Source organism: Sciurus vulgaris, assembly GCF_902686455.1.
Source record: "Sciurus vulgaris genome assembly, chromosome: 18".
NCBI classification, from domain to species: Eukaryota; Metazoa; Chordata; class Mammalia; order Rodentia; family Sciuridae; genus Sciurus; species Sciurus vulgaris.
The window spans coordinates 2,241,647-2,260,410 of NC_136479.1; the positions used below are offsets into that span (position 1 = coordinate 2,241,647).

The following is an 18,764-nucleotide window of genomic DNA, read 5'->3' on the forward strand; positions in this document are numbered from 1 at the left end:
CCCAAAGACAGGGACCCGCAGATCTCAGCTTTGTACACAGTTCACTCCTGGAATTGAACTGGTCAGCAGGTCAGCCACTTCCTCACTCAGGCATCTCAACCACTCTGAAGTGGGGAGATAGCCCTGGGACATGACCTCTGATCTCAGAACTGGAAGGCCCTGCCCCCTTTCCTCTGAGTCAGAATGAGTAGCCTGGTCAAGTGCACGCGTGAGGCAGCACCTCCTGCAAGCCCATTCCCTCTGGGCTGCTTCCCCAGCTTCCTCCAGGCTCCCTTCAGGCCACCCTGGCTCTGCCCCTGTCATTCCCAACCTAGAGGAAGCTCAGTCCTTGCGGGTGAAGCTCTCGTTTTCTGTGGAGGGGAGGTTCTTAGGTCTTAGGTTGAAGGGAGAGAAGAGTGCTTGGCTGATGGACCAGCACCAGCACATGCTGCAGGTGGCTGGGTAGGACTCAGGGCTGAGCTGGTGTGTGGTTAACAGTGGGCTTGGGGAGGGGGTGGTAGGGGTGGCCTTTTGTGTAGTGTTTGCTGATTTCTGTCCCACATGACTGAAGTCAAGGTACTAAGGTGGCGTTGACAACTCACAATCTGCAAAGTATTTAAAAATCTAACTCAGCTCTTGCTAGTCAGTAAAGCCAGTTTTAACACACCGTTTAACAAACATGTCATTCTAAAGAGAAGCAGGTAAGCAAAGGGTCTCCAGGCTCACCAGAACAATCAAATTAGCCAGCCACTTGGAGGAAATTCCTAGCAAGAAATGGTTCCAACAACCCTGGAAAGGTGTATGTTGGGAATCTGAGTGCAGGCAAGGGTTCTGGTGCTGATTGGATTGTGCAGGGGTGTTTCTGTGGGAGGACTGGCCACCTTCCTCTTCAGATTGCCAGCCCAGGCCAATGGGTGTTTTCCCATGAGAACAACAAAAGTTGAGGTGGAAATGTGATTAACTTTTTAGAAATTCAGTGTACAGCCAACTTTTCTGAAGGAGAAAAATGTTTTAAATAACCTAGGTCATTCTAGGAAAGGAAGGGAAACTCTGGGGGAAGCTGCCATAGAAAAGAGATGGAGCAAGCTGGGCACAAGGGCACATGCCTGTGACTCCAGCCTCTCAGGAGGCTGATGCAGGAGAACTGCACGTTGGAGGCTAGCTTCAGCAACTTAGAGAGAGACCCTGTTTCAAAATAAAAGATTAAAAGGGCTGGGGATGGAGCTCACTGATAGACACCTACATTCAATCCCCAGTTCTACACTATCCCTGCATGGGATAGTGGAGGTAAGAAAATGCCCAAGAATCACACAGACTAATGGTGTTTCTTTATCACAGCAGCCCATTAAGCCAGGGGAAGGACCCATGGAGTCAGGAATTATCACCTGGCTCCTGGAAGTCCAACTTTCAGCGGAGCTCTGCATTTAGAAAGTGTGGGCTAGGAGCTGTTGGTGTTGAGGGAGGGGCCCACAGGAGGGGTCCCTGAGCTGAGAGAAAGGAAGGCTGGGTAGGGAGGGAGATGCTCAACCTCCATTTGAAGGGAATGCTGAGAAAGCAAGGCCATTATAAAATAGGGAAAACTGTACTCCCCAGAATTTTTGTGGTGGTGGGGAGTGGGGAAGGCAGACTGCGTGAGGGGCTACTTCCTGTAAGGGAACCTTGGGGTGGGGAGGGAAGTACCTAGAGCACACAGTCCAGCGTGGGAGGTCTGCAGGATGAAGGAAAGGCTGCAGTAGGTGTGTGGCATGAGGCCTCCCCTGCCTCCCTGGGGACTTCTGGAGAGCCACCCCGCAATGTGGATTCCAGGACATGGCCCAGGTTCTCCTGGAAAGGGAGGAGGATAAGAGCTTTAGAGCAGAATTGAAAAGGCCGTGAGGGGCCTGGGGGAGGTGGAGGAGAGTGTGAGATCCGAGGCATGAGAGCCTCAGGCTCCAAGTGGGCCCCCAACCCAGGGCTGGGCTGGAGCTCAGCTGGATTCAAGTCTCTAAGAGGCAGGGAAGCCGGGTGACCAGCTTCCTAAGATACTGTGAAGTGACATCCCAGGGGAGGGTGGCAGCTGGTGAGTGGTGTCACCTCTGTGGGTGATCCAGTGTCTCTGGAGCCAACCAGGCCAGGCTCCTGAAAACCATGCATTGCCAGGAGCCAGCCCCAGCAGCTTGCAGGGTCCCCAAAGGAGGGTGGAGTCAGCAGAGGAACAGCATGAACCCCTGGAGCAACTTGAAGCAAGTGCTGCTCAGATTTATTATAGTATTAAGTAAAGCAGGATTAAACAGTATACCAGTTATAGAGAAATCACAACGAGATCTGTCTTAACCACACTCCCCAGCAGGCATCTAACACAGCGGGTACATTAAGGCCAACTTTATATATTCACTTAAAGTTACTCACATGAGCAAATTATAGTGAAAGGTGTTTTCCTCTTTTCAGCCTGCTGGCCTTTGTTTACCCTCTGGTGTCAGACCTATTGTCAGCATAGTGACTCTGTTTTGTTTTAAGCTAATTTTACCGAACTGCTAAGCAAAACATGCACTAATTTTAGCTCATATTATTATATTTTTTATTTAACCTTAAAGGTCTACTCTATTACCTAAACAAGCTCAGTTAAGACTAAGTTAGGTTATTTTATTGCCAAGCAATCAGTGTGAGTACCTAATTTTATCCTATTATTTTTTATGTCATTGATTTATCCTCTCCCTAGTGTAATACACATGTGAGGCCTAAGCCAGCATAAACTACTCATAACCAGTTAACATGCAATGAGGGCATTTGATCTTAAGATATTTTTCTAGCTGTTTGTGCATGCTGTTTCTTTGTTATTTAGTCCTACATTTCCAGGGTGGCCCTTGACGTCGAAACCTTTGAAAGAAGGACAAATATTGGACATTGGTCCATTTACCATTAATATTAATTATTAATTTACCATTTTCATTGTACACTCCTGTGTAGGGAAGAGGTGGATCTGTGGAGGGTGGGCCCTTATACTTATTCACTTGATTTCCTCTAGATGGATACCACAAACGTCCCCCAATCTTGTAAGCTAAGTAGGGCGGTCCTGGTACTGTGGGGACAATAAGTCTCCTGTTCTTCTTGTTAGGCTATTTACTGGTAAAGCATTAACTAGGGCAGGTGTGGTCAGCAAAGGAGCAAGCAATTCCTGTAATTGTGGTTTTCTGAAGAACTCCTCAAACTCTGCACTTTTAAACTTCTGTGTGATATTGGTACAGTTTTTAAAGCATTCCTCATCCTCCCCCAAGCTCCGCAGACTCGTTGAGGTTAAATTCTTACCACAGCGATCCAGGGAATATGATTTGCAGTTGCACAGTTATAAGTATGATGATTACAGGAAAACACCCAATTCCTAGGAGAGATGGCCGTTTCCTGGAATGGTGGCCTTGCCAAGCCCCTCCCCATGCTCCGACCTTGTCAAGCAGCATGGCGGAACAGCCCCGCCAATGCATGCCCCAGGACACCCTGCCTGCAGACAGGACAAGCCAGCCAGCACCCTGCTGGGCCTGCATTCAGCCTGCAAGGCATTCAGCCCCTTGCCCAAGCATGATGGAGTGGTTGTGCTGACCAGTCCTTTCCACAGACAGATAAACTGAAGCCCAGGTTGGAGGAAGGAGCAACACTAGAATGACCTGAGAAGTGGCGAGTGTCCACTTGGCTGAGGCCCTGCCTCCAAAAGCAGGGTGGAAAACTCAGTGCCCCTGGGGCCCAGGTGTGGACCCAGGGCTGTGGCCTGAAGTCACAGAGCAGGTAGAGGGGGGGACCCAGCCACAGTCAAGGGCAACACAGCCCAGGGGGGTCCAGAGCTGCCACCTTATTAGGGAAAACGGAATCCAGATTCTTTCACTCTTTTAGTAGTGGTACAATGCACATAATGTCAAGTTCACCATTTGAAACTTTTAAGGTGCACAGCTCAGCAGCAGTGAGCAGCCATCACCATATCCACTCCAGACATTCTCGTCATCCCAGACTGAAGCTACCTGTCCCCATCCCGTCTCCCCAGGGCCATGGCATCTACCCTGCTTCTTTCTGTGGGTCTGACTCTAGTGCCTCACACAGGGTATGTATGGCTTAGTTATTTGTTTCTGGCACTGGGGATTGAACCCAGGAATGCTCTACCACCAAGCTGCATCCCCAGTCCTTTTTAAAAATATTTTTAATTGTTGATGGACACAATACCTTTATTTAATTAATTTATTTTTATGTGGTGCTGAGGATCGAACCCAGTGCCTCACACCTGTGAGGCAAATGCTCTGAGTCACAATCCAAGTCCCATCCCCAGCCCTTTTTATTTTTTATTTTGACATATGGCTTCTCTAATTTGCTGAGGCTGGTCACAAACTGTCAACCTCCTGCCTCAGCCTCCTAAGGAGCTGGGGTTACAGGTTGGCATCGCTGCACCCGGTGGTGCCAGTGGTGCTTCTCCTGTTGTGTTGGCTTCTTTTGTTTGGATAATGTTCTCAAGGTGAGTGTCATAGTGCCCATCTGCTCTGAGCCTCAGTCCCTTCTCCACCAGGAGCATCTCATGGGCTGCTGGCTTCAGCTGAGCCCCCATCCCTGTGCCCAGCTCCTTTGGGGCTCCCTGCCTAGGAGGCTGTCTCTGCTCTGAACGTTGTCTACAGTCAGTCACCTGGGTCACCTGGGCCTGTCTGTCGCACAGTTCCAGTCCGGTCTGGTTGGATGTGAGTCCTTGAAGCCTGGATGGGCAGGCGAGGAGCATGGGCTTCTTTGGGGATCAGAGCCACATGGCCTCCAATCACAAATAGCATCCTTCTGCCCACCTCAGCAGCGTCCAGGCACTGCTGCCCCCATGCTCCGCACTCCAGGGTTCCCTCCAGCCGACCTCTCCCTGGCACTTCCCTGCCCGTGGCCTCCACCCCCAGGCCAAGAGATCTGGAGTATCTTGAATCCCTCTCACACCCTGGCTGGCTGGCAGTGGCCCCTGCTCGGGCAGCACCTCAGGCCAGTGCTCAAGTCAAAGCCCCTGGAAAAGCACTGCTGCCCTCATGCCCACCAAAAGATGGGCAGGGCCCTACAGAGGATCCAGAGTTGACCCTGTCCTGACCCCCGCTGCTTGCCTCCCCGCCCTCATCCACCATCTCTGCTGGGCCTGACAATTCCAGGGTGACCCTGCTGACTGCCAGGATCTTATCCTTCTCTGCTCAGAGCTGAGGAAGCCCCAGGTCTTTCAGGAAGTCAAAGGTGTCCTGCTTCAGCTCCTTGCTACTCTACACCTCACCTGCCACTGGTACCCAGGCCCCTGGGGGCTCCCGCCCTGCCACACCTGCTTCTCTGCTTTGGTTTCCCCCATAGGTCTTATTGTGTATTAGACCAAATTATTTACATACTTTTTAAATTCTCAGTTTCATCCAGAATCCTCCCAGGAGGGTTTGTTCGTGCAGCATGCATTAGGTCCTCCGCGATGCTTGTTGATGGGCTCAGTGAAGGCGGGCAGTGTCGTTTTCTCATTTTCCTGGGCCTAGCATGATCTCTGGCAGGAGTAGGCGGTGCCTGGTCGCCTTTGGTTGGATGATGAATGGATGCCCCTGTTCCTAGGCACACATCTGAACCGCCTCCGCAGTGAGTCACCTCTGGTCTGTGCATCACCAGCGCCAGCTGTGTTAGCATAAAAATGGCCCTGCAGCTGTCAGTCATCAACGCCTCAGTGCAAGCTGATCAACGGCCCTGAGACCAGACTGGTTAGGGACAGGGGGCGTGGGTGGCCTGAGTGGGCAGCTCATCCATCTCTTGCACAGGCAAATCGATGCCCAGCCAGGATGCCTGGCATGGGTCTGGCACATGGTGGCACTCAGTAAATATTTTGTTGAATGGAGGTTGAATCATGCCAGGGTCTCCACCCCCAGACCTTCAGGGACTCTGCCCTCCACACCTTGGGAACCGGGGAACCAGTCTCTGGGGCTCTTTCCCAGGACATCCTCTGGCTCCTACAGGGCCTCCTCCTTGTGCCTCCTCCTGACCATCCCAAGGGTAGGACGTTGTGGGCTTGTCTGCCATTGGGTCTCCAGGACAGTGGGCTAGATCTTTGGAAAGGCAGGAAAAGCTGGAATGGGGATGACATGGGGGAGGGCCAAGGGGAAAAGAGGAGGAGAGGTGGGAGGCTAGAGCCGTCAGGCCCAGTGCCCCCAGTCACACCTTTCACGTTCATTTATTCACTCAGCTAACCCGGAGTGTGCAGGGACCTTCTCCACAGCACCCTCTGGCCAGGAGCCGCAGCACAATATAGAGTGTTACTCCCGGGCCCTCCGTCCCATGGCCGTGCCCGCCTGAGACACCTCCTGTGGTCACTCCTGGGCCCCCTCCATCCCATGGCCGTGCCCCCCTGAGACCTCTCCCATCTGGGAAGATGTAGCTTCCTGTTGCAGCACCTGTGTCTTCCTCCCCGTGTCCTGGTGCCCAGCTCGGGGCCTGGCAGACTGCAGGTGCCCAGACATTCGCAGGGTGAGCTGGAGCGCCACCAGCTTGCTCAGGGGGAGCAGCTGGAGGAGTGGGGCGCGGGAGGCCCAGGGCGGAGCAGGGAGAAGGCGAGGGTCCCCTGGCATTTTTGCCTGGCTGCTGGGGGCTGCCCAGAGAAACCAGCCTCCCCTTGACCACTCCACACGGGCGTTCTATAGTGACCTCAGAGTCCTGGACAGAGAACCACGCACCCAGGGCTCCTGTGGCCCCAGTGCCAGGAGTGCCTTTGGTGGGCCAGGACAAGGCTCTCGGCCGCGTCTGCCTCCAGTTCAGCCCTGAGCTGCCTCACTGCAGCACCGTGAGCATGGTGTGAACAGGGTGACCATCCTCTTGCTACCCAAGGCATGCAGGGAAGGTCCCACCTGGACCCACAGTGCCAGCTGGGTCTGCTGTCACCCTGAACCCTGAGAGACCAAGAAGGCGGGTAGCACAGGGGCTCTCCAGGGCAGGCAGCCTGGCCTGCTCCAGGGTCTCTGACCCAAGTTATCTTGGCTCACCAGCCACCGCTTTCCAGAACCTCTGTCCCATCTCCCCTTCTTCTGGAGTAATGTTGCTGCTCCTGTCCCGAAGCTCTGTGGGACCAGCACTGTCTGTTCTTCAGGCTCCCATGTCAGTGGCCTTCTCTTCTGGGCAGACTTTGCTGACCACATTCGAGCCAGGCACCTCCTCTGGGCTCCCAATACCCAACCCAGCCATAGGACCCTGTGCAATGGTAACACTCTGCCCTTGGACCGAGCCCCCCGAGTCCAGTCCCAACAGCCTGTCTCCACCACTTACCCAGCAGGTGGGACCTGGGGCAGGTCACCCTCTCCCCAACCTGCCTCAGGGGATGGTGAAGGGGCGCGAGGTGGGGTGAGGCCATGCACGGTGCGCGAGACAGGGCAGCATCTGCGGCACCCCTCTTCCACCATGGCGAAGGGGAAGGTGAGGATAGAGACACTCCATCTGTCTGGGGTTGGGGGGACCTCTGCCCTGCTTGAGTGCTGATAGGGAGGATGGGCACTGCCCACTCTGGTCCCAGGGGGCCATCACCAGGTAGAAGTAGTGGAAGTCCACCCCAACTGGCACTTCCCACAGACACGTCCCATTGCCCTTTGAACCCTGCAGGGGTCCCAGGACATGGGGGTGGCAGACTCCAGTAGCCCCAGTCCTTCCCACTTGGGCACTTGGGTCAGCCTGACCCAGGTGACCAATGGCTCCTCCCCTTCCTGGGAGTCCAGGTGAGAAGTGAGTCCTTCCTGGCAACTCAGTGACAGGGCTGAGCCCCTCCAGCAGGGACAACAGGAAGGCAGCCTCAGGGACATCTTGGACAGCAGCCAAGAGGCCACTGTGTTCCACCACTCTGACCTGAGTCACAGCTTTCCGGGAAGTGGGCTAACGGGATTCCAGAGCCCAGGGTTGGACTGGGTCTGTGGGCTGACTCACAGCAGCTCGGGCCCGTGGAGGCGGGAGCCGTTACTGAGCTGGGTCCTCCTCTTGCCAGGCCAGGGCCACCATGGCCCTGGGGTTCCCCGATACCCTATGCCCAGACTGAGCCACTCTAGACCCAGCCCTTCCCCATGCTGGACCCCTATTCAATGCAGTGGGGACACTTCCTCGGTCAATGTCAAGACCACACCCTGGACCTCCAGACTTCACATCACCAATAGTCTGGAGTCTGGGCCCCAGCCCAGCCATCCAGGCCTCAGGTAGAGCCCCAGGCCTGGTAACGGCTATTTCCTGCCCACAGCCCCACCTCCTCTGTGACCTACGGCCTGGATGGCTCAGACTAAGGCACCTGGGGGACTGGTCCAGCAGCATTCCACTCCCAGGATAAAACCCGGGCAGCCTGCAGGGAGCCCCACACACTGCAGCCACCCGTCCTGCCCTCTCATCCCCTGACACACCATTTGGCTGGGCCTCGACCCCCACCAGCCATGGAGGTTCCCAGACCTCCCCCAGCCCTGGGTGGGGGCTGCCGCCGGGTCCTGACTGCTCTGCTGCTCCTGGTTTCCACAGGTGAGTCCCAGCACCTGCTGCTCCTCTCCCTCTTCTCCACTCCAGGGTCCCTCCTGCCTCCGTGTGGCTCAGCATCTTCCCTGCAGTCTTGCCTGGAATCTGGCCCCTACTTTTTCCTCTTTTCTTTCTCTTTCTACCCTTCCCCTCTCTGCCCTCTCCTGGCATGTCATTGTCATCATTATCATCACCATCATCACCATGATCACCATCATCACCATGATCATCACCATCATCACTTTTGGTACCAGGGATTAAACCCAGGGGTGCTTCACTGCCGAGCCACATCCCAGCCCTTTTTAATTTTTATTTTGAGACAGGGTCTCCCTAAGTTGCTTAGGGCCTTGCTAAGTTGCTGAGGTTGACCTCAAATTTGTGATCCTCCTGCCTCAGCCTCCCAGGTGGCATGTGCCTCCACACCCGGCTCTGGCATGTTATTTAACTGCTCTGAGCCTCATTTTCCTCAGCAGCTGTGAGGATTAGTGAAAAAGTACAGGCAGTGGCCCTCTCGTGGGTGATTATCTTCCTGTTCTCCACCGTGGTTGCTTGCCTTCACCCACTTCATTTCCTTCCTCTTGTCTCTCTCCTCTCATCTCCCCCTTGTTCCTCCATTGTTTACATTCTGGGTCAGCGCCATATGTACCTAGGGTAGGAGGTCAGAGGGGAAGGCGCTGAGGAGCCCCGCCCAGGCTCCATGGGGCCTGGGGAGGAAGCCAGGGCTCTGGGTTCTGAGTCCTGAGCCTCCCTTTCCTCTCTTACCCTTCCTTCCCTGGCAGTGGATGGAGCAGGCACAGGCAGGACAGAAGCAGGTGGAGGATGAGGCCACCTCTGTACAGTGGGCCTCAGTTCTGTCTGCCCAGTCGGGGCCCCAGGAGTGCCCCTTGGAGGCTGGAGGGCCCCTGGGAATGAGCCTGCTGGAGAGGCTGGGGGCTTCCCAGCACTGGGCACGGGGCTCCCTCACCACTGGCCTGATCCCTCCTTTTCTTGCCCTCAGCCACCCTCAGTGCCACCAAGATTCCTGGTGAGTGTGAGCCGATATGCTGGTGGGGAGTGGAAGCGAAGGCGGACAGTGTCTGTGTGTCCACCTGTGAGGGGCAGGTCAGAGGCAGCCTGGCTAAGAGGGGGACGGAGCTAGAGGAGAAGGGAGGCAGAGAGGAGAGGCAGAGGTGGAGGAGAAAGAGCCCAAGTGGGAAAGGGGCCAGTGTCCAAGGGGACAGAGGGGCACAGGGCACAGTTGAGGAGAGGCGGAAGGAAGGCCAGTCAGGAGGGTGGGTGGGCGGAGGGAAGCAGCAGAAGCAGCCTCTGAGGGCAGGGGAGGGCACGACCGGCTGGACGCAGGCCTACGATGCAGGGCAGGCTGTGGGCAGGGAAGATGCCAGCAGAGATGGTGGAAAACTGGACCCTCCTTCACCAGTGTCCCCAGATTGCGGGAAGCCACAGCAGCTGAACCGGATCGTGGGCGGCCAGGACAGCACGGATGCCGAGTGGCCCTGGGTTGTGAGCATCCAGAAGAACGGCACCCACCACTGCGCGGGCTCGCTGCTCACCAACCGCTGGGTGGTCACTGCAGCCCACTGTTTCAAGGGGTACGCATGGCCAGGCTTGAGCAGGACCCAGCTGGCTGCCCTGGCTCCCCATCCTGCCCCTGCCCCCGGGCTTCTGTCTGGATGGCTGCCCTTCAGTAGAAACCCTCCAGCCCAGATGCCTCTGGTGCCTCCCAGGGACTTCTACCCCTGCCCTCACCCCAGGCGTCCCCTCCCAGGCCCTTCCTGGCTGATCCCCCTCCTCCCTTTCTTTCCAGCAATCTGAACAAGCCATCCCTGTTCTCGGTGCTGCTGGGGGCTTGGCAGTTGGAGAACCCTGGCCCTCGGTCCCAGGAGGTGGGTATCGCCTGGGTGCTGCCCCACCCTGGGTACTCCTGGAAGGAGGGGAACCGTGCAGATATCGCCCTGGTGCGTCTCGAACACTCCATCCAGTTCTCTGAGCGAATCCTGCCCATCTGCCTACCTGATTCTTCTGTTCATTTCCCTCCAAACACTGACTGCTGGATTGCAGGCTGGGGGAGCATCCGCGAAGGAGGTGCGGCTCCCTCCCCACCCTGGGGCCCAGGGTGTCGGGGACAGTGGGCGGCAGGCACTCAAAGGCACATTACCAGGAGGAGTAGGAGGGCAGGCCAGGGGCTCCGCACAACAGAGACAAGAAAGCACAGTCTGCAAGTTAGGTGTGACGTCACAGGAACCCTAGGGGCCAGTGTGCGCACATTTCTGGTTTTAAAAGGGATCCTTGGCTATGTTTCAAGACAACAGCCAGATCAGCAAAGCTATTCGCTGTGAAGGAGTGGCTGAAAGGAGGTGTGGGGGGCCAGGCCCTAGAATTCCAGAGCCAGAACAGGCTCCCTGGTGGCTGCGTGCCAGAAGCGCAGGCAGCATTCCAGGAGGAAATGCGGCCTCCATCGGGTCTGCAGGGCTAGAACATGCCGTCTAGGATCACAGAGCAGATGAACTGGAGCAAGACGCAGAGGAAAGCAAGAGAAAGACAGGTGGTAGGCAGACAGCCCAGGCCAAGACAAAGAAAACACAGGCAGAAATGAGAGGTGAGAGACGTGGGCAGGGTTAGAAGACCCAAGAGACCGCTGGGAAGACAGAGTGGAAGGACCGTGGGACCCAGCCTAGGCAGCTCTGAGGACCCACCGACTCAGGTCGCAGGCTCCCAACGGGTCTACCCCAGGCCAAGGGTGGGGCTCCCTGAGTGCAGATGACAGCAAGCATGGATGGGGCACCCCCTGAGCATCCACTGCAGCAGACACACCGCACAAAGTAGTGCCAGAGATGGGCCTCAGAGGATTTACTAAAGATGCAGAATCTGGGGCTGGGGTGGATTGCTCAGTGATGGAGAGCTTTTTAGCATGTGTGAAGCCCTGGGGTCAATCCCCATCACCACAAAAGAAAAGGCAGTTGGGGGCAGGGGAAGAAGGAGAAGAAAAGAACCTCAGGCTGCCCATCCCTGTTTGGACTGAGACAGAGTCCAGAGGCAGAGACCTGGAATCCAGGCTTTCTGAAAGCTTCTGGGTAGAATCCGGCAGAGCTGAGCTGTTGGTCCTTCCGAAGGGAATGCTGGGAACCTGCCCCTCAGGAGACAAGTGGGAGGGCAGCCTGCCGACTCTCTCCTCTGTCCCCAGCGCCCCTGCCACACCCTCAGATCCTGCAGAAACTGAAGGTGCCCATCATCCACTCGGATATCTGCAGCCGACTGTACTGGCGGGGCTCGGGGCAGGAGACCATCACTGAGGACATGCTGTGCGCAGGCTACCTGGAAGGGCAGCGGGATGCCTGTCTGGTGAGTGCCCACCCCTGCGGCCCTGGCTAGGAGGCCCCAGGGCATAAGCCAGCGTCCTGTGCTTGCAGCCCCACGCCTCTCCCCGCCCCTCCTAGTCCCTGGGAAGCCCTTGCCAGGCTGGGCTAGGCTGCACTTGTGCACACAGTTGCACCCCCCTCTCGGGAGCTTGCTTTCTGAGGGGGCCCTGTGGCCAGCTCCTGCTCCACGTGGCATGGAGGAGGGCAGGGTGTGTGACGACCAGACCCGAGCTTGGCCTGCTTGAGGCCTGGCTGCCGCCCTTGTTGCCCAGGGGCGACTCCTTCCTTCCTTCCTCCTTCCCTCCCTCCATTCCTTCTTTCTTTTCTTTCTTCCTGGGGATTGAACCCAAGGACACTCGACCACTGAGCAACACCCCCAGCTCGTTTTATATTTTATTAGAGACAGGGTGTCACTGAGTTGCTTAGGGCCTTGCTAAGTTGCTGAGCCTGGCTTTGAACTCGAGATCCTCCTGCCTCAGCCTCCAGAGCCGCTGGGATCACAGGCATGCGCCACCGCACCTGGCCTCATTTCTTCCTTCTGATCCTCAATTTTCTCCCCGCTCCCTGGTGTATCTGTTGCGGGGAAAACGCTGCACTAAGTCCTTCCCCTACAAGTGGGTCTGGGAGGCGTGTCCTTCCTGGGCCTGCCCATCGCCTGCCCTGTGTGGGCCCCTAACCTTTCTTCTCTCCGCAGGGCGACTCCGGAGGCCCCCTGATGTGCCAGGTCGATGGGGCCTGGCTGCTGGCAGGCATCATCAGCTGGGGCGAGGGCTGCGCGGAGCGCAACCGACCCGGCGTCTACACCAGCCTCCCTGCCCACCGCTCCTGGGTGGAGAGGGTCGTGCAAGGGGTGCAGCTCCGCGGGCGCTCGCCAGGCACTGGGGCCCGCGGGGAGTGGCTTCCCGGGCGCCGGGCGCTCCTAGGGCGCGGGCACCGCGGCCGCCGGCAGCTTCCTGGTTGTAAATAGCCGTCTACCTCTGGGGGGCGCTCGCGGCCTGCCCCGCCCACAGCGCCCCGTCCCGCCCCGGGCCGCCGGCGTCCTCTGCGTTCGAGTTTAGGATTTTTACAGTCGTTTGTAACCCTGCCCACATATTTATTCTTCCAGTTTCAATAAATTATTTATTCTCCCGTTTCTCCCCTTGCATGGGAACACTGGGAAACAAGGGTCCGGGTGCGGTTAAAAAGCGGGGAGGCCGCTGGCAGTCCGAGCTTGGCCTGGCCACCCGGGGCTCAAGCCGACCCCTGGTTTCTAGCTAGGGCTCAACTTCCGGATCCCTGACTTTCGACCATCGCCCTCTCACCGGGAGCCAAGGAAGAAGGCGCGGGTGGGAGGTGGCGCTGGGAGACCTAGCTCTGCTGGGGGAGGTCAGGGTGGTCTCTGCTCTGCACCTGCTGGGTTTCCAGAACTGGGCGTCCGCCCGTGACAAACCCCCCTGCCAGAAGACGTGTCCCCTCCCGCTCCAGGTCAACTTCCTCCCTCAGTCTCGTCACCTCAGGGTTCAGGAGCCGCTGGCTGCCAGGGCTGGGCTTAGAGCAGGTGTCCAGGTCGGCCAGCACCAGGGCCGGTCTCCAGGACGAGCAGGGACGGGCCGCCCCAGCTCCTTCCTGCCAGGAGCCACTCCGCGGTGACTCGCTGCTGATCGTACAGACCCTTCCTGCCAAGCAGGGAGCAAAACAAGGAGGCAGCTGCCTTCTAGGCTCCGTGGGCACCGTGACTGAGTCACCGCACCTGTTCCTGCAGCGGCTCAGGGTGAGGGTGAGCCTGGCTGCCAGGGGCCCCGTCTGGCTTCCAGCTGGCTTCTCCCTCAGGGCTACAGAGGGGCTGCTGCCTCCCTGGCCCAGCCATGACCCAGGCCCTATAACAGTGACCATGCAGTGAGGTGCCTATGCCCCAGGGGCTGCAGGTAGGTGCTGGGGAGCACAAAAGCCCCTAGTAGTTGTGTGCCAGAGATTCACCCAAAACCAAACCCAGAAAACAAGCAGGTCCAACGTGTTGTGAAGAGGGTGCAGAACATTCCTGTCCAGGATGACCAGGAGTGGCAGGTCTTGGAAGAGGCAGTGCAGGTGTGTTGGGTGTGTTGGGTGTGTGTGCGTGTGGCCTTTGTTGGGAGTACAGATCTAAAATATTTGTTCGTACTGTTTTGATTACCTTTACGTTATTATCAAAAACAATAAATGCTGTGGGCTTGTTTTCATTAGACAAAGAAACAAACAAAATCCGCCTCCTTGTCGGAGAAGCAGCCTGGGAGTGATGAGCTCCAGGTCACAGAGCTGGTCCTGGCACAGCACCCCCCTGCCCGGTGACCTAGAGCCCTTTTCATCGTCACTGCCCCTCCCCTCCCCTCCTGCCTCCAGCCTCCCTTCCCAGCCTCCCTGTGCGGTCCCCACCCAGTTGCTTCCCCTCCTCCAGTCCCTGCACACCCTCCTTCACCCGCCTTCTCTGGCCCCCTCGGCCTGCAGTACCCAGCCCTGCCTCCAGGGCTCTCCTCCACTCTCGCCCAGCTCCTGCGTCCTCCTGTGCCTCTGGCTTCTCCCCCTCCCTTTGAGCCTCAGTTTCCTCCATCCCTCAACCTACTCCCCCAGTGGGGCCCTTACAGAAGCACCTGAGGAGGCCACACCAGAGCTGCCTGCCACCAGGCAGGATGCTTTGACAAGATGGAGATTTCTCTGGGTTGGGATGTCAGCTTCCAGGTGGCCCCTCAGCCCGAGGGGACCTCGTGTGCTCTCCTTGCTGGCTCTCAGGAGCCCAGGGAGCAGGCTGGGGTGTGCAGCTGGAGCAGCACTTGGCTCCCAAGGGCACTAGGACTTCCAGCGACTTCTCTACATGGGTCACCCAGGAGTGGCCCCAGGCCCTGCAGGGTCTCCCCAGTTCCTGCAGCTCCTGCTGCTGAGGGACCTTCTGTGGGGGACTCTGCCAGTGCACAGTGTGTGCAGCTGCTCAGAGGGTCAGGCCATGTCCCAAGTCTTGCTGGACGTACTGGACTCACCATTGCACACTTGCCCGAGTTCCCTGGCTGGAGTCCGGCCCAGGAGGAACACGGCCCAAACGTGGCCCGCTCTGGGCCCACCAACACCACCTGCTCTGGGGGTCTCAGACAGAGACCCTTGGGCCGGACACTCTGTCTCAGAAGGAAATTCCCCATGTCCAGTTGTCCTTGGGCCCCTGGTGGGCCAACACAGTCACCCTGGGCTCCTGGGCAGAAGTGGGACTTGTCTTCACCCACAACCCTGCAGGGCTCTCCTTGCCTCCCTGTGGGCAGGCGGGGCCCTCTGGCCTTGGTGACCAATGTCATTACAGCAGGAGCTGCCTTGACTGCAGGCTGTGGAGTCTGGCTACTCTGCCTTCACCCCCTCCTTCCCAGAGCCTTTCCTTCCCTGGGACCTCCTGACTCTCCACCCTGCGTCCAGAACAAAGGTTTAAAACACACGTGTAACCACACGACCACCCCAGTGGCAGGCCGGACAACACCTTTCCCAACCCATCTGCTTTCCTCCACCTTAGAGACTGGGTGGCTAAATGCTCATTGCTACAGCTTCCTGTGCAGCCACAGGGCTGCGGGTGGTCCTGATAAAAGGGACATACTCAGCTAATGCCACGGTCCCCCATCTTCCTCCTTCCTTTAGTCTCTGATGCAGTTTCAATGCCTAAACTTCAAGTCAACAGGCTAATGGCAGTGGACGAAGATTCAGAAGCCACAGCCTGCTTCCATCGGGCTTCTCGTTTGCTTTAAGCCATTGCTGGTCGGTTTTCTTTTACTCGTAGCTAAATGCATTCCAACTGACATACCTGCCTCAAACCCTCTATTTTAGAAGCACTTTAGATTTGCAGAAATCTTTTTTTCTTGCTTTTTTCCCCCAGAATGCTCTTCTTGTTTTCATAGATGCAGTATATTTGATTTCATTGGCTCAATCAAATAATAAATTACCTGAATGACGAAGGCTCTGGGCTCCTACGGTCAGCTCCACGTGTCCCAGGTGTCTTCTCTCCCTGCCCTGCTACAGGCCTCCCGCTCGGTGTAGCTGCCTAGAATGGCACCTGAAGGAGTCTCACCGTTGCCCTGGTGACGGTCTCCTCAGGGGCCCACCAGCGTCCTTGCTGAGGGGGCCGTGTCCCCAGGTTCCCTGGACTGCCACTCCATCCTGGCTGGACTGCACAGGTTTCCTGTGGTGGGGAAGGGAATGGCATTTCCTGGCTCTGAGCCACACAGTTGACCCCTGTGCCCACGTGGCGGAACTTCAGTGTCATAAGTGTCTCATGGAGAGAGGGTCTGACTTCCTGCAAGCAGCTGCTAGCCACCATGCGGACAGCGGGGCAGGGTTGTCTCAGACCATACAGAGGTGCAGTAATCATTTTCTTGGACAAAGACACTTTGCTTTGTTTCTCTTCTTCCCGACCTGGAGCGATGGAGGTCCTAGTCAGCACACGGTGGTTTCCCTCCTGCGTCACTTACAGTCATTCCTTGGGTTGTAGCTGCAGGTGGTTGCAGAGGGAGCATTTTCCCAGTCTCAGGCTCCCCATGCGGATGATACAGCTCATTCTTAGTTGTTTGTTGTTTGTTTTTTTTTTAAATGTGGTACTGGGGGTCGAACCCAGTGCCTCACGCATGTTGGGCAAGCACTCTAACACTGAGCCACAACCCCGGCCCACAAAGCTCACTCTTAACGTGACCCAGAGGAATCCAAACAGCCCCTCTCAGCCTGCCTCCCTTCCCACAGCTCAACTTGGAAACCTCAGAGCAAGAGCCCCTCTTGCCGATGGGAGGGAGCCATGGGCTGTCAGGAATTGCTGGTGGAGAGGCAAAGTCCCGGACAGAGGCTGGTCTTTCCTCTAAAGTTTAACATACGGGCAGCAATCCTAAGCCTACAAGTCTTTCAAGAGAACAGAAAGCAGATTCATGAAAAAACCTGTATGCAAATATTTATAGCAGCCTGTTCATGATGAACGAAACCTATAATTCATGTCAGGGGATTAATTCACTGATTGGGTTTCAACTCTCGTAACCCAATCATTTCACCCCCAAACCTTCTTGCTTTGTCTTGCGCATGAACTTTTGGGGGGATACCTCACATCTAAGCCATAGCACCTGGGTTTCTGTGATAGTCTCCAGACTGGGATCCTTACTTCTGCTTTGGCCCCGCTGTAGATGGCCTGTGGTTTTTAATGGTTTGATTTACAATAGTGAGGAACTGACACATGTCCAGCAGAATTTTGATCTACTGAATCAAAATTCAGTTGCTTCACATACCATTCACCAGTGGTGAATGGTAGCCCTGCCAGCACAAGGGGACGTAGCCCGCATTCTGAAGCGTGCTATGCAAAAAATATTCTGAATTTATCAGAGTTAGGCCTTTATCTTGTTCACCTTGTACTGCCTGTATCTGGGAGAAGAACCCAGAAGGGTAGCAAATGTTACTAGACATTTCACTAGTTAATGGTAATAAGTACGATCTGGCTCATCGCTCTGGTGGGCAATGCATATGCATGTCTGTGGTTTTTCTAACTGATCACTGGATTAATCCAGGCCCAGCTTGGATGAATCAGAAATTCATTCTCTCCTAAGACCTTCCTGCTCCACCCATGAATCGTCCACGTATCCTGGGGGTTCATCAGTTCTAGGGAACTAGAAACTCCCATCATTCCTTCAGTTAGTTCTGTTTTGGTCAGTATCAAGCTGATGATCACTGGTCCCCATGCTCTGATGGACATCCCCAGTGACCTGGTGATGCCCTTGTTCATAGAGCTTATGGCCAGTCCTGCCTTGTTATCTTTCATGTGGAATCTGAGGTTTATCGAGCCTTCTAAACACAGAAACTGTTAAAGCAAAAGGGATTTTATTGGGGTCTCAGGGATTGCCATTCGGGGGGCACGGATGCAGAGGGCACTGAACCATGTTTCCAAGGAAGGCGGGAAGGGGGAGTTCACGAGGGCTAGCGAACACTGAGGAGAAGCAGCGGCAAAGAGGCCCACGGAAGATAAAGGAAAGGATGTAGGAAGAGACCGGCACGCCTGCAAAGCAGGGTCCAGGAGCCTCCTAACATGCACCTGGTGCCTCTGTGTGTTACCAGAGCCTGAATCTGGGGGTCCCAAAAGACCAGATTTGCTCATGGGCCACCTTGAGACATGAGCGGTGGTGAAGCAAGAAAGGAATTCATTCAGTGTGCATTCCAAGCCCCACCAGGAGGAGAGCCTCAGGTCTACAGAGGGGAAGGACAGAGGCTGGAGAGAGGAGTGTCATCCTCGAGCAGTCTTGGTCCGCTGTGGTCTGGCTGGTGATGATCTCAGGCCTGGATCCAGGAGGTCCTGCCCAAGATCGGAGATGATTGCTTCCACTTGGGGGCAGTAGCGGTTCCAATCACAGGGTGTTCTGCCTGCAAGACTTGCTATCCCGGAATCTTTTTTTTTTTTTTTTTTTTTTTTCCGGAATCTTGAAAATCTCTCCCTTACTGTCATCTTGGTGTCTTCAGCTTTGAAGCAGAAGGACAGAAGGTTGGTAGATTCAGGGCTAATCAGCCTGATTACCAGTTTTTAGAGACACTCTAAATGATGAACATGTCTATGTGCAGAGTTGAGCAGGAAACTGGTCAAAGGAGCCAGGTGGAACATGAAGGCAGAGGAGCCAAGCTGTCACCCTGCTTAGTTACCCATTGGCCATTTGCAGGCCCGAGGGAAGCTTTTTTTACTAAAAGCAGCCTTCAGGTCCCTGCTGCGTAGATGTAACAGGACTGTGGATGTCAGGTGGGTTCTTTATCTCATGAGTTCAAAGAAGAGACTCCACAGACGCAGGTGAGAGCAAAGTGACAAGATTTATTAAAGTAATAGAGAGCAGAGCTCCTGAAAAGGGAGGGTTTTTTAAGGGCTTGATCTGTCCCTGCAGGTGACTGATGGAATGACATGTAAATATAGGAATCATAAAGGGGGTCAATCAAATCTTTATTGTCTTCTTCAGCGAATCCAGA

General features: G+C 55.9%; 1 protein-coding gene and 1 long non-coding RNA gene across 6 annotated transcripts; one reads left to right on the forward strand and one right to left on the reverse strand.

Annotated features, from left to right (window-relative positions):
• Positions 1-866: 866 nt before the first annotated feature.
• On the reverse strand, positions 867-16,488 carry LOC306649420. The gene is made up of 3 exons (XR_013760640.1): positions 15,734-16,488; positions 1,660-1,803; positions 867-972 (listed from the first exon to the last, which is right to left on the reverse strand). It is a non-coding gene; the product is annotated as an uncharacterized lncRNA (long non-coding RNA).
• Positions 7,693-12,939, forward strand: PRSS22 (serine protease 22). 5 transcript variants are annotated; one of them, XM_079120353.1, is made up of 8 exons: positions 7,693-8,457; positions 9,231-9,263; positions 9,449-9,475; positions 9,869-10,040; positions 10,256-10,334; positions 10,431-10,533; positions 11,633-11,790; positions 12,502-12,939. In XM_079120353.1, exons 1-8 carry the CDS (start codon positions 8,376-8,378, stop codon positions 12,772-12,774), a joined length of 927 nt encoding a protein of 308 aa, XP_078976479.1. In that variant the 5' UTR covers positions 7,693-8,375; the 3' UTR covers positions 12,775-12,939. The 5 variants fall into 5 exon arrangements, with proteins under 5 accessions (XP_078976479.1, XP_078976475.1, XP_078976478.1 ...); XM_079120349.1 differs by having other exon boundaries at positions 7,700-8,457; positions 10,256-10,533; XM_079120351.1 differs by lacking the exon at positions 7,693-8,457 and adding an exon at positions 8,641-8,698 and having other exon boundaries at positions 10,256-10,533.
• Positions 16,489-18,764: the final 2,276 nt, after the last annotated feature.

What these genes read in the sequence shown, in the direction of transcription:
- PRSS22 (XM_079120349.1), top strand. Translation starts at nt 8,376, where the DNA reads ATGGAGGTTCCCAGACCTCCCCCAGCCCTGGGTGGGGGCTGCCGCCGG. An exon ending in GCTGCTCCTGGTTTCCACAG is followed by an intron (nt 8,458 to 9,230) that starts GTGAGTCCCAGC and finishes CTTCCCTGGCAG; the next exon opens with TGGATGGAGCAGGCACAGGC. An exon ending in CACAGGCAGGACAGAAGCAG is followed by an intron (nt 9,264 to 9,448) that starts GTGGAGGATGAG and finishes TCTTGCCCTCAG; the next exon opens with CCACCCTCAGTGCCACCAAG.